This window comes from Calliphora vicina, chromosome 4 (assembly GCF_958450345.1).
Source record: "Calliphora vicina chromosome 4, idCalVici1.1, whole genome shotgun sequence".
NCBI classification, from domain to species: domain Eukaryota; kingdom Metazoa; phylum Arthropoda; class Insecta; order Diptera; family Calliphoridae; genus Calliphora; species Calliphora vicina.
The window spans coordinates 19,482,334-19,496,450 of record NC_088783.1 but is presented as its reverse complement, the minus strand read 5'-3'; the positions used below and the strand labels follow the sequence as shown (position 1 = coordinate 19,496,450).

At 31.9% G+C, this 14,117-nt stretch overlaps 1 protein-coding gene across 2 annotated transcripts; it reads right to left on the bottom strand.

The window, feature by feature from the left end:
- Positions 1-8,686: 8,686 nt before the first annotated feature.
- On the bottom strand, positions 8,687-11,666 carry run (segmentation protein runt). 2 transcript variants are annotated; one of them, XM_065509140.1, is made up of 2 exons: positions 10,715-11,666; positions 8,687-10,509 (listed from the first exon to the last, which is right to left on the bottom strand). In XM_065509140.1, the coding sequence occupies exons 1-2, from the start codon at positions 11,265-11,267 to the stop codon at positions 9,560-9,562; spliced, it is 1,503 nt and encodes a 500-aa protein (XP_065365212.1). In that variant the 5' UTR covers positions 11,268-11,666; the 3' UTR covers positions 8,687-9,559. The 2 variants fall into 2 exon arrangements, with proteins under 2 accessions (XP_065365212.1, XP_065365211.1); XM_065509139.1 differs by having other exon boundaries at positions 8,692-10,509; positions 10,706-11,663.
- Positions 11,667-14,117: the final 2,451 nt, after the last annotated feature.

Sequence of the window (14,117 nt, the reverse complement as noted above, 5' to 3'; positions counted from 1 at the left end):
AGTGCCGCTGAAGCACACTGGTTGCTCAGCAAAGCTTATGGTGAATGTGGTCCATCGGTTCCAGTTTCAATGTGCGAGAGATGGTTTGTGCCGTTCAGAAGTGATGATTTTGACATGGAAGACAAAGATAGTCCAGGCCAGTCAAACCAGTTTGAAGACCAAGAATTGGAGGCATTACTCCACGATGATTGTTGTAAAACTCAACAAGAGCTTCATTCAGCAGTTTCAAAACGTTTGCAAGTAGCTGGATTCATCCAGAAGCATGGAAATTTGGTACAATCCCAATTGAAGCCGAGAGACCTTGAAAGACGATTCTACATGTCCGAAATGATAAAATAAAGTAATTTTCGAATCATTACTTGGGATGAAAACTGGATCAACTACGATAAGCCTGGCCAACCAGCCGGATCTATAGCAAAGCAAAATATCCATGGCGCTAATTTAATGCTCTGTATTTGGTGGGAGCAAAAATATCCTATCTACTATCAGCTGCTGAAATCCGACCAGACCATCACAGAGAACCTGTAAAAAAAGCTACTGATTCGTTTCAAGCGAGCATTATTTATCATTTTATGTTTTTTTTTTGTAAAATATTTAGCTTTTTTGTCAAGGTTTTTAAATCTGTATGGAATTTAAGTAGAAAATTGTAAATTTGAGTGAAAAACATTTTTCGAATCATTACTTGCGATGAAAAATGGATCCGTAACGATAACCTGGTGCATAAGAGATCGTAAATATCCATGGCGCTAAGGTAATTAACTGTATTTGGAGGGAGCAAAAGGGTCCTATCTATTATGAGCTGCTGAAATCTGGTCAGATCATCACAGGGAACCTGTACCGAACACAAATGATTCGTTTGAAGCGAGCATTGGCCGAAAAATGCCCATAATATGCGGCCATACATTAAACCATAATATTCCATCATGACAATGCTCGGCCACATGTTGCAATGCCAGTTAAAAGTTATTTAGTGGTTGGGCAGTTTTGCTTCACCCGCCTTATATTCCAGACCGTGCCTCTTTGTTTGGATCGATGCAGAATGCTCTCTCTGGGATATTTTTCACTTCAGAACAGAGTATCCGAAATTGGTTCTTTTGGCTCGGAATCCATATGTTGCCAGAAAGATTGGAAAATATCGTAGCTAATGATGACCATTACTATGAATAAATTTATATTGTGCAAGTGTTTCAAAATAAGAGTTAAACATTTTTAAAAATTTCGCTTTTTTAAGCCATACATCCAATAAGTTTTATCTTACTTATTTTTCGCTGTTGTTTTACAGGTTTTTACTTCCTTTGTTTAAAATTGAAAAACAGATGGCTATTCTCCAAAAAAAAAATTAAAAAACGATTCGAAAATGTTTTTTCCAAAAAATGAAAAAACTGAAAAAAAAAATTTTCACCTAAAAATATTTAAAATTTTTATTTTGAAGTATAATTTGGTGAAGGGTATATAAGAGTCGGCACAGCCGAATATAGCTCTTTTACATGTGTTAATATAAAATAAGCACTATTTTAATAATAGCACCATCTAAATATCAAATTTTAGTTCTAATTCAAACTTAACCTTATATTATAAGGTCGGACCTACAATGGCTCGACATCGGGAAAAATATTTTTTAAACCGAATTTTTGTCATCAAAGACATTTTTTTCACTAATAAATTTAAAATTTTAATATAAAATTTTTTTTTTTTTTTTGTAATTTAAAAAATATATTTTTTTTAATTTTAATTTTTTTTTGCTTGAAAATGTTTTTCATTAATAAATTATTTTTTTTTTTAATTTTATTTACCTAAAAATATTTAAAATTTTTTACCTATTCGGTACAGCCAATTATAGCTCTCTTACTTGTTTTAAATTCTCTTTGGTTTCCATTTGTCGAGGTTAAAATTATATAAAAGAATGGTGTCAAATCGTTCAATTTCAACTGTGTATAGACAAAACGGTTTAAGTTGGGTTAGAGTTTGAAATCTAACCCAACTTTAACAGTTTTGGTCTCATATTAATGCTTATGTACCCTAGTTTCAACAGTTGCCTTAAAGATTTTCCTCAATTATAAGCCATTGTTATGGTTAACACCACATACAAAATTCAGAGAGGCAATCTCGAGATACTCAAAAAATATACTAACTTTCCTCTAAACTCTCCTTCAAAGGCAGCTGAAATTATTAACAAACTACACTCCAACAGATACTAAATGTTTCCACCTTAACTAACCTGACCATTAAAGGTTGCATTAATCTAGAGAGACCACCAATAGACCACATTATAATGAGCGTGACTAAAAAAATCTCTGCAACAGAATAAATTGAAAACAATTAATAGAGATAATCATCGATTATGGATGTGGAAAGAAAATACTGTATTGTGTTTTTGTTAACGTTTTATATTTAGTTTAGTTGTGTGACAAAACTAATTTGCAATCAAAGCCAAAATCACCTACAGTGACATAATCATAAAAACCAGGGTCACTACCACGTACATACATACACACATATATCTAACACTACACTAACATACTCTTTCTTTCTGATTTACATGGAGAGACAACAGCTAGATAATGAACCATGGACTCAAACCCATAAAAATAGAAAAATAAAAATAGAAAATGTGACAATATGTGGATGACAGTGATGGTTAAAACCAATAATGAACCAAAAAAAAAGAGAAAAAATTAAAGAAAAAAAAACATATCACAGCAGTATGTAATTAGTTAAACAATGACAACTATTAATTAGTATAACGACCTCAATTAACGATGGTAATAATCGACATTCATGCTTACACACATTCATCCTAGTTAAAGGCCACCAAACTAGGGAGAGAGAGTTAGTAACTGACTGAGTGAAAGTCCTTTTGTTAAACTAAACATTTTAAAACATGACTTTACAAATTAAGTTGTTGCATTAAACCGAAACGTAATAAACCACACAACATGACACATTACAAACAGTGTTACACTACACTAAGAAATACTTATTTGCCTTTGCTCAAAAAGTGATTGACCTTGACTGTTGTTGCTTTTCAATTACTATCAGCTGTTAAACTGTCGAATCTTAAGATGGTTCGTTTTTAATATCCCTGTAGTTAAACGTTGCTAAGTTGTAAAGACATAAAAAGACCAAAAATATATTTTAAAAACATATCTTGTGGTTCACCCCAACTAAGAAAAACGATTTTTAAGTTGGAAAATTTAACCTTCATGCTTTTTTTCTAGCATAAACCGAAGGATTCTTTAATGCGTCATGTGTTGTTTGGAATAGTATTGCTTTGATGAATTAATTTATTTATTTATTTTAGTTATTGATTTTTTAAGAGTTTTTGTATTGCAATCTTGTTGATTTTTTTCAATGAGTGTCAACTTTGAGGTTTAATTATATATAATTTCCTATACTTATTTAGAAAGTTGTGAAATTATAGTGAGGAAGTATCATAATTTATTTGTAAGTGGACAAATATTCCTCTTTAGAATTTATGCACAAAAAATTTAGACACTGACTAATAAAGCCTAAATGATTCGATTCACATGTTTAACTAAAACGGATAGTAATTAATTTGTCTAAACTCTGGTGTTTATTTAGCATGTTTGGCTGCCGTAACCGACTAAGCTACCTTTTTATTTAGCCATTTTTTAATTCTACCTTTAAGAAAACTGATTTCTTTGAGAAAGACATTGGCCAGATAATTCTAAATATACTCTGAAAGTTTTACTAAAAGCGGACAATGTTAACCCTTAAATCGTGGAGGTCGAAGGTAAAATTTAGCAATATTTGGAATTTCTAGATGAATGATACTGAAATATTATATATTTTTGTTATTGTTTAATTTCAAAGTTTTATTAAAAAAATAAATAAAATATTTACCTTATAAATAAATTAAAATTGGTTATTGTAGGAACTACATGAAAATAGTTTCATTTTATTATATTTAGGACTGATATCGAAAAATTCTTACATACTTAACATATATGTTAATAAAAATAAAACCACTAGAATTTATAAAAAAAAAATGTTTATAGTTCTAATCACTAGTAATGAAATTTTGAAACTTTTTCGCATACCCTTCCATTATGGTTTTTATAGTGCTTTTTGCCACTTTGTTCGAACAGCTTGTCCATCTCCGTTTAAAATCGACCACACTTTTGGACACCCTTTTTGTGCTCTTAAATTCCCTTTTACCATGAGCCGAATATCTGTCCACTGGTTTTATCTCCACACGCAGAGAAAAAATATAGTTGGGCATGGTTACTGTAACCATTTCAATATTGTTATAAGTTTTTTAACTATATTATAGTCACAGTAACCATTTACATGATTGTGGTAACCATAATATGGTTAACTTACGATTCACATGATTGTCTCAACCATATATATGGTTACAGTAAACATATATATGTTTGTGACAACCATTTATATGATGAAGGACTTATCATATTATGTTGCTCTCGGCTTAAGGCTTATCATAATCTGAGAATAACATATTATGATAAAATTATTCATCATAAATATGGTTGTCACAAACATATATTTGTTTACTGTAACCATATATATGGTTGATACAATCATGTGAATTATAAATTAACCATATTATGGTTACCACAATCATGTAAATAGTTATTGTAACTATAATATTGTTAAAAATCTTGTAACACTATTAAAATCGTTACAGTAACCATTCCCAATTATATTTTTTCTCTGCGTGCAGGGAGGAATTGCCTCTTTTGGTACAAATATAACATTATTGTTCTATTACCACTCAAAACCTTTCTTACCATAGTGACAGGATGCCAAATCAGGCCAAAAATAAGTGGACACATTAAGAAGTCTTATGAATGGAAGCATAGTTTTTTGTAAACATTCCTTGATTTAAATTGATGCCCTGTGTAACAAATGTTTGGCATTTTGGCCGCAACCAAGAACTTTTTGGGAAATTTTTTCTGCTTTTGGATCCTAAACTTTTCTTCAACATTCCCTCAAGTATCAGCAACTTAAAAATATTGACTCGGAAGCTGCGAAAAATGTTTGTATATTTTTTGTATAAAATTTGCTCTGTCTTTGGCCTCTAAATTCTTAGCAGAGTTCCTGTCAGGAACTTTTTGAGCCTTGTATGCTTTTGAACCTGCATTGGCTTTAACTTTTCATACCAAGTAGTCCAAATACTGACCTAACAGGGCTGCTTTCCTAACGGATGTGTTGGAAGATCTTTTGAAAATGCTTTCTTTTTTTGGCTTTAGAAACATCATGTTGACCATTCCTTCCACCTGAACCAGGTTTTCTATCAACGGACAAGTTCTCCCGGTACTGTTTAATAACAATGGAATCAGTTTGACGGCAGACCTTTGATTGTTTAGCCAACTTTTTGTAGGACCAGTTGGGTTTTGTTGAAAATATTTAAAAATTTTAGTACTCACTTTTTTCTGGTCACTCATTTTAATCAGATTAACAACAAATTTGACATTAAATATAATAAATGACAGGCTTTACAAAGGTAACTTAATAAAAAAAAATTAAATAATACTTGTGTTAAAAGTTTTAATGAAAAACGTGTGTTAAGAATTTGTCGATCTCAGTCTTTAGCAATAAATAAGGTTGATACAGCCTAACCACAAAAGCTTGAAATTCGATTTAAACACTTAAAGTCGACTATTATTTTAAATTTCGTACCTAAAACAAAAATGAAACAGAATTTAAATTTTTTAGTTTTGAAATTGTATGTACTTTTTGTTTTTTTTAAATTTTATTTATGTATTACATTCATTCAAAAATATTTTCAATTATTTGAATGTATTTATGTGTTGAAAAAAGCTTTGAAAGTTTTCCTATAAATATGTCTTACGGTACGAGAAAAACAAAACTTCTATTCTAAAATTTGTTTTGTGGTTAGGCTGTATGTGTTTACTTAAGTTTTCCAAATTTTTAAAGTAAGATTCCGTCTAGTTTTTTAGACAATGTTGTACCTATTTCCTCTCTCTATTGTTTATATAATCAGTAGATAGAGGATGTTCCGGATAAATTTCTCCATATGTTTCTTTTTTATATAGATCTTTAAAACCCACTAACTATTTTATCAGTTGAATAATGTTTAAAAAACTTTATGAGCGTGTCATTTTTTGTTAAAAATTGCAATGGATATTGGAGCAATATCATGTATGCAGATTAACATCTAAATAAAATCATCGACATTTTTTTGTGATGTATTCAAAATTTGGTTAAAGTGTAAAATTTTGTTTTTCTACATACATATTTTTAATGTTTGTTACAGTTTTATATTTGAGCGTGTGTATTTTTTTAATTTAAATCAAATATATGGAAACTAACCTCCCTTAAGTCAACGAAAAATCAATGAAGGTAAGTCCATCATGGGTGCTTTCTTTTTTTCTTTGAGTATTATTAATGTACCTTAACAAAATCGTAAATTATAGAAATGAAAAATTACAATGCAAACAATAAAATTATTTTAAAGAACACAAAATAATGACAAAAAAATATGCAAGACAATTATGCAGTTATGAGATGAGTATGCAAAAATAAGCTATAAAAAGCAAAAAATCCTAAAGTATGCTTTAAAGCGCAAAATTTGCACTATTATTACATAAAAATCAGAGACCAAAAATAACTGTTATTAAATTTTTTTAGACTGAAAAAGTTAGGCATAAATCAATGAATAATTTTTACGTTTTCAAATAAGAGTTATTCATAATAAATATTTTTTTTCGTTACTCATAACTTTTATTTTCGATTTATATTTTTTTACGTTGCCTAATAAGAGTTATTCTAAAGAATATATTTTTTTCGTTGCTCATAACTCAAAAGAAGTTTCTTTCGCCACCTTGATTGCATTTTATTAGTACATACATTGAATTTAACCTTTAAAGTCGCAAAAAATAAGGTTGGTATGAGATTGATGTTTTTTATTGTGTGTTTTTTAATTATGAAGAATTTTGTTTCACAATCAATGTTTTAGCAAACGCATTGTCCGCCAAGTTGCTCCTTTTCTTAGTGAATATAGTCAGTGCATAGACAATATGAACCAATTTATTTAAAAATTGCAAAAGTATTCTTTTTCTCTTCCTAATATTGCAACAAATCGGCTTCTACGTCCAGTCTCATAGGTTTAAAGCTCTCTAATTCAGCTATAGCTGCTAATAACTCTCGCGATGTATTGCCTTTGTCAACTTCTGAAGATAAATCCACTTCAAGTTCTCTAATTGATGTTCCGATTAACCATGACGTATTTAGATTCGTCAATCAGAAAATCGGATATTGGTTGAAGTGGAGATACTTCAAGTTAAATCGAAAATAAAAGTTATGAGTAACGAAAAAAAATATTTTTTATAAATAACTCTTATAAGGCAACGTAAAAAAATATAAATCGAAAATAAAAGTTATGAGTAACGTAAAAAAATATTTATTATGAATAACACTTATTGAAAAGCAAAACTTATTTTCATTGAGAATAACTATTATTTAAAGAAACAAAAATTTATTTCTACAATATAACAGTTATGACTAAATTTTTTTAGGTATTTCTTATAACAGTTATGTTTCTGATAAAAATACTTACACGTTTTTATAAAAAAAAAAACTATTTGAAAAGTTTGCATTAGGGGTATTATGCCCTTTTCAAAATAACCGGTTCAACTAAACATAAATAATATATTTCGGTATTTATGTAGTGCAGTGGTCGCAGATATAATTGTTGCTCGATTTTAATCAGATCTGAAAATAACTATTTCCTTAATATCTATAAATTTATATATAAATCTACTAAATAAAAATGTTTTTTTTTTGTGAATTCACCGCCATTTTAAATTATGTATATTGCAAAACGCTTGCTCTATAAATGTACATCTTTACACGGTGCATCCTTAGATTTCATATCATTTGTAATTTCTATCTTTCCCAAGCTTTCAAAACCCTTAGATCATGAAATTTGATATCATAAATTTTCAAACTAACAATGACGCCATTTTGAATATTATACTCTTTGATATAGCAAAAAATAAACCGGTAATAAATATAAACAAACGTGTGCATCACATTCGGTTGCTGTCATTTTGAATGGCTTTAAATGTCATCCCTTTGTAACACAGCACGGAGCAGCAGCATCAAAAACAACAATAACACAAGAGCAACAAAGATTACAATCGGTTGTTTTGTTGCTGCTATATATTTATATTTTTTTTGTTGTAACTTATTCGAGTGTGCTGCGAAAATACATTAAAGGGCCCCATGATGTACTTACGCGTTACAATTTATCAAGGGTTGTTTAATAAAAATCATTTAAAAATGATTTAAATGAAAATGTTTTTTTTTCGCTGAATAAAAAAAAACTTGCAAGTTGTAAAATGTAAAATTATGAGATTTTTAATAGTTGCTTTAAAAATTATGCTTACAATTGATGGAATAACAATTTGAGTTTAATTTAAAAATTTTCAGCAGTCTTTAGAGAATTTCCATTATTTTCTTTTAATTTTTGTATGAAAAATTATTCAACAAGTAAATATTTCTTTTATTTATTATTGGAAATCTAAAAATTATTCAAATTTTTTTTTTCCAAAAGCATTAATAGTTTTTGCCTATTTATATTTAAATTTGAAATGAAAAGTCTTTAGTATTTATTTTTTTTTTTGTAAAAATATATTTTATTTAATAGATTGTTTTTCTTTTCGTGTAATTGTCAACTATTTGTCGTAATTTGTTTTAAACTTAACTGCTAATAATAATAATAATAAGATAGAGTATTTACAAAATTATAATAATAAAATAAAAGGAAACTTCCCTTGTTTGAGCAAATACATTAAACAATTTTTTAACTAAATAAAATCGTCAAATTGCATCTTACATTTGAAAAAATAATAAAATTTGAGTTGGTTTTTGTTACTTTCTAATACTAATCAACGAGGAAATGATAATTTGTTTGATGGAAATCGTAGGACTATTGCATCGACAATGAAAACGAACTCTGCGTACGATTTTATGAGTCGAGCATAAAAATTCGCCGGAATCCTTAAGTTGGGGAGAATTTTTTTTTGTTATTTGATTTGTAGAAAAAGACCATAGCAATAATCCTGGGGGTCTGTTGAGAGCCGGGCGGGCGGTTAATTAATTTTTAAACTTATCACTATATCACAAGCATTTTTTTGGTGTGGCGGGGGGTTTTAGTTGTTGTAGGAGGAAGAGCTGCTACTCCTTTGGTTGTTTTATCACATTTTTTGAAGAGGTTTTTTTGTTGGTTTGAAATCCTCTTGTTTTAGGCGGTAATATTTTGTTTCAGTGCAAAAGGAAAAATATTTGTGCTGCTGTTGTTTTGCCGTCGGCTTTTATGTTTTCAACAAACATACAAGCACAAATAATTTCGTTGTTTGCTACATACAATATACCTCGATTGCTGTGCCAGCGCTTTCGGGAAAACTGAATCCATCAGTTAGATAGCTGTTGTTTAGAGACCGTTAGCGCTGTCGCTTTCGTTGGCCATTAGAATACGTTTCCATGCCAATTCCTTGGCAAGCCATAAGAGAAGATAAGCAATGACGACATCTTGCGCCTGATTAACTTCTCAGTATGGGCGCCACACGGTTTTCTGGCTGTTGGTGGCACTCTTTAGTTTGGTAGCAGCTGGCAGGGTGGTTTCGGGTGAGGAGTGGCGTGAATGTTGTGATGTTGTTTCATGGAAATAGGGCTTCAGGGAGGAGGGAGCCTTAAGGTCGCATCTGTTGCGAGCAGGCAATGCCATATTGTGGATGGGTGAGGAGCGTGTTGAATCGATGGATTTATCCAGATCCTCGAGGGAGCCATTAAGGCTGGGTATTTGAGGACGCAATATGGGTACAAAGGCGGACTTGACCACATCGATTTGCTCATCATCCGAGTCAGCATCTGAAGCAGATTGTTCATGTAGAGAGCTGGTTTCTACGGAGGTGTTGAACTTGTTGTTTAAAGCAGCATGAGTGGGTGAGGATGACGAAGGTCTGGAGGAAGCAGGGCTAATGTGAGCAGGGCTGATGTGTTCGGTGGATGAGTGGGAGCCCAAAGAGGTGTTGTGCATGTGATTGGGGCGAGCTCTTAAACCGGCCAAGTTGTAGGGATGGAAGGCATGAGGATGAGCAGCCTTTTGATGAGGATGCAACAAATCAGGATGAGCCTGGGCAGCAGCAGCGGCGGCGGCAGCAGCCACAGGATTGAATGGGAACTGTGGCATGCTGTAGTTGGAACCAGGAGGCGATGGAATCATACTGGCTGCTGATACGGCAGGAGCACCAGCTGGTGGTGGTGTAATTTGACTGGGATGATGATAATCATTGGGTGAGGCAGCAGCAGATGTTGGTGGCACTACAGTTTGGCCATTTGGCAAAGGTGAAGTCTTGGCCAAAGCAGGATGATGGACAGCTGCGGCAGTAGCTTGATGGCGGAAGTAATCAGCATAACCGTAGGTCATGTAGGCAGCATCTAACCAAGCAGGATTTAACATGAATGGATTGAATGCTCCTGGATGTGGATAACCATAGCCTAAAAGGAAACAAGAAAAAACAAATCATAAGTATAACAATTCACTTAAATAAAATTAGGAGAGTAACTAAAGATTTTTTGTTTGTATAAATGAAGGAAAATTAAAAGTTTAACTTTGAAAACTATTCTCACAAATAGTTTTCAATAGTTATTTTTTTTTAAAGAACAAAAAATTTAAAACAAACTAAAAACTTACTTTGCTTACTTCTTGGCTCCCGAGGACCATCAACGGTCACTTTAATAGCTTTGCTGTAGGATGCAATCTGCACTGGATAGGTGGCAATGGTAATGGTCAGGGTGAAGGATTTGCCACGACCCGAACGGCCCACAAAACGTAAATCATTGAATTTGGCCACTTGATTCTTCATGATGGCGGTGCTGTTGCGCAATTCTCCGCAGTAGTTTTCATCATTGCCGCACTTGATGGTGACCAAAGTGCCATCGGGCACATCATCCAAAGCAATGACTTTGAAGGCGCCGGGCAATGATTTGTTGGAACGCCAGTGATTGGGCAGAGCACTGCACAAGATGGAGGGTGAGCCAGTTTGGGCCAATTCACCGTGATATTCTTGCAACATTTCGTGGAGACTGGCAAACATGTCGGTCATGGAGTTGGGCATTTTGGCGGCATTCGAAGTGTTGTCAGGGGTAGAGGAACCAGTCGAGCTGGCGGAGTTTGTGTTGTTATTATTGTTGTTGTTGGTAGGCATGGCTTGGGCGGGAGTAGCAACCATGGTGGGACCAGCAGGCAAATGCATATTTAAATTCGTTGTGTTTTAGGTAATTTAAATAAATTGTAATCCAAGTGTTTGTTGAAATTATAATCCTTGAGTTTGTGATGTTTTGCTTTTTTTTTTTGGTTTAAATTTGTTTCGTTTAATACGATCTTTACACTTTAACTGTTTTAGCAAGACTGTTGTTATATTTTCAAACACTTTTTCTTTTAACTCTCTTTTGAGTTATTTTCTTTCAATTCTTGTTTACACTGTTTTTCTTATTTTTTCGGTTTCTTTAATTATCCGTGTGTTACGTTTAATTTTTTTCTTTCGTTATCTGTGCGTCGTTAAAATTTTCTTTTCGTTACGTTTTTCTTTTTTTTCAAAAATTGTTGTTTGTATTTTTTTTAAAGGAAAAGGAAACGTTTTTAATGTTTTTCTGTTCTGTATGTGTTCTTAACACGTTCAAGTCGCTGAGTGAACTGACTCTCTGCAACGATCATCAGCAGTATTTGAAGTAAAAATGTGAATCGCTTTATGGGTCGTACGGTTGTTGGTTGGTTAAGAGTATTTATTGTACGACCCCTTACACAAACGCACACAGCTACACACGCACACACAAATTAAGGGTGCAGGCAGGCAGACACACACTCGCTCATACAATACAGACAGGCCAGACCAAAAAGCAAGCAAGCAGGTATCAAGCAACCACCATTGCCACAACAACAACCACACAAAAAAATTTCCCATTTTTCCATTGTGGTATATATACGACACCAACAACTACTGCAACAAAAATACAACAACAACACTCGCACACAGCAAGGGAAAATATGTATAAATTTTTTTCCGTTCAACTCAACATTCAGCTACAACACAAACTTGCCACAATCAACAGCAACATCATATTGTATGGAGGAAAATACTATATTGTAAAAAAATAAAATAAAGAAGTATAAAAATTGAATGTTTACCAAAAGGAACAACAACAGCGGCGGCAGAAAAAAAAACTGAATTGTTGGAAATAATTTTTTTTTTAATAAAAATTCTCCCATGCTGTAAGAGAGCAGAAGAGCGTGAAATAAAAATTGTACTGCTCAAAAAAAAACACAACACAAACAGCTCAACATGGGGTTGGGTTCATGCAAGAAATTTCATTTGGATGATGGTTTTCAGCGCGTTTTTCTTTCACCAAAAAAATATAGGAAAAAAAATTATAAGAACAATTTTCAAAGAGCAGGTCATAAACATAAAATTGCTGCTGGCAAATGTTTTCCAATTCATATTGAGCATAATATTCTTACTCAGCAGTAGGCCTAGAGCTGGTAAAATTTGATGATATTTAAGCTAAAAAAATTTAGGAAAACAGTGGCACCTTACACAGCATTATCTTAGATTTTTGCTGGCCAAAGGATAAGACAAAACTTTAGGTGAACAATAAGCGGGAGTAGTTCGTGTGGCATGTCACAAATCATATCCTCAATAACAGGTATCAGTTGTGTTGCCTTGACACTGGCTGCTTGGAATTTAGTTTTGATGATTATGTTTCATAATTATCCACTAATGCTCCCAGAGGAATAAAAAGTAGGCACATCTGCGTAATAATTACTTGTTTGGTGTTAGGGAGTGTGGCTACTTTTGGCAACATCTACATCCGTTTCATATCTATTTTAAATCTCCATATTTATGATTTATCTAAGTAGCAGTATTTTCTATTAAGTGATAAACTGAAATCTTAGATTCCTCATAAAACTGTAAACATTACTATTAAATAATAATCCAACAATTCATTATTCTTTTGCGAGAACTAAAATAGAGATTTCCTTTAATCTGGTGCAAAATTATAATCACCGCGATTAAATTAATCCTTTAAATCGCTTAGATTAGCCTAGGATCAATTGTGGTTAAGGGCGCTAAATCAGGTTAGCAAACTATGTGTTACGAAATTCATTCATAATTTCACTTATTTGCCAAAGGAAGCTACTTATACACATCTACTTTTTAATCACTGTGATTATTGTATTCTAAATCCGTGGGGATTATTATCTCACAATCCAACCATTTTGTGGTCGAAAGTAGCCAAGAAATTATGGAAATTAGTTATAGTTTAAATGCTGTGATCATTGCGATGAGAATCTAAAAAAATGCATTTAAATATAATGATCATAATCATTTACTAAGGAAATCTATTTATATTCCACCAAACAATAGAATAATTTGTTGTCAATTATCACTGTGATAAAAAAAATGTATGAAAAACACTCAGTTTTTAAAATTCTTTCGCGTAGTTTTTATACAAATTTGTTGGAATAATTTTTCTTTCGGCATCGTGAAACAGGCCTTTAATTTAACACGTTTATTTTTCTAATCAAAGTGATATTTTAAAGAGTATCATACTTTTAAACATAATAAATCACAATTATTTAAATTTGTTTTAAAAAATATTTAATTTCGCTTATTGGACTACACTGAGCTTATCACAAGATCAGTGGTCGAGTTAAAAATATGGCTGGTTTGAAAATGTTTGTATTCTAAAGTCAATCAATAATCATTTAGGAGAGTGTGATAGATTAAACATGATCCCATAATCTCTGGGGTTATAATTATACCTAGGAGATCACAGTTTAATCATATCTGTAATCTTAGTTCAAAAAAACTGATCCGTCTAAATCCACTACGCTGATCTTTTAACTAACTTATGGATCATTCATAAAGAATAATTGTATCCCAAATAAGCACTATAAAGATTTAAATCGAAATACAATCATAAACGTAATCAAATGCATGGTAAAATTAATTTTTAAATGAAGAGAGCATGCACTGATCTACCATGATCATGTTAAACTTCAAATACAGTGAAATATGCTTTCACAAACGTCCCGAATCATAGAC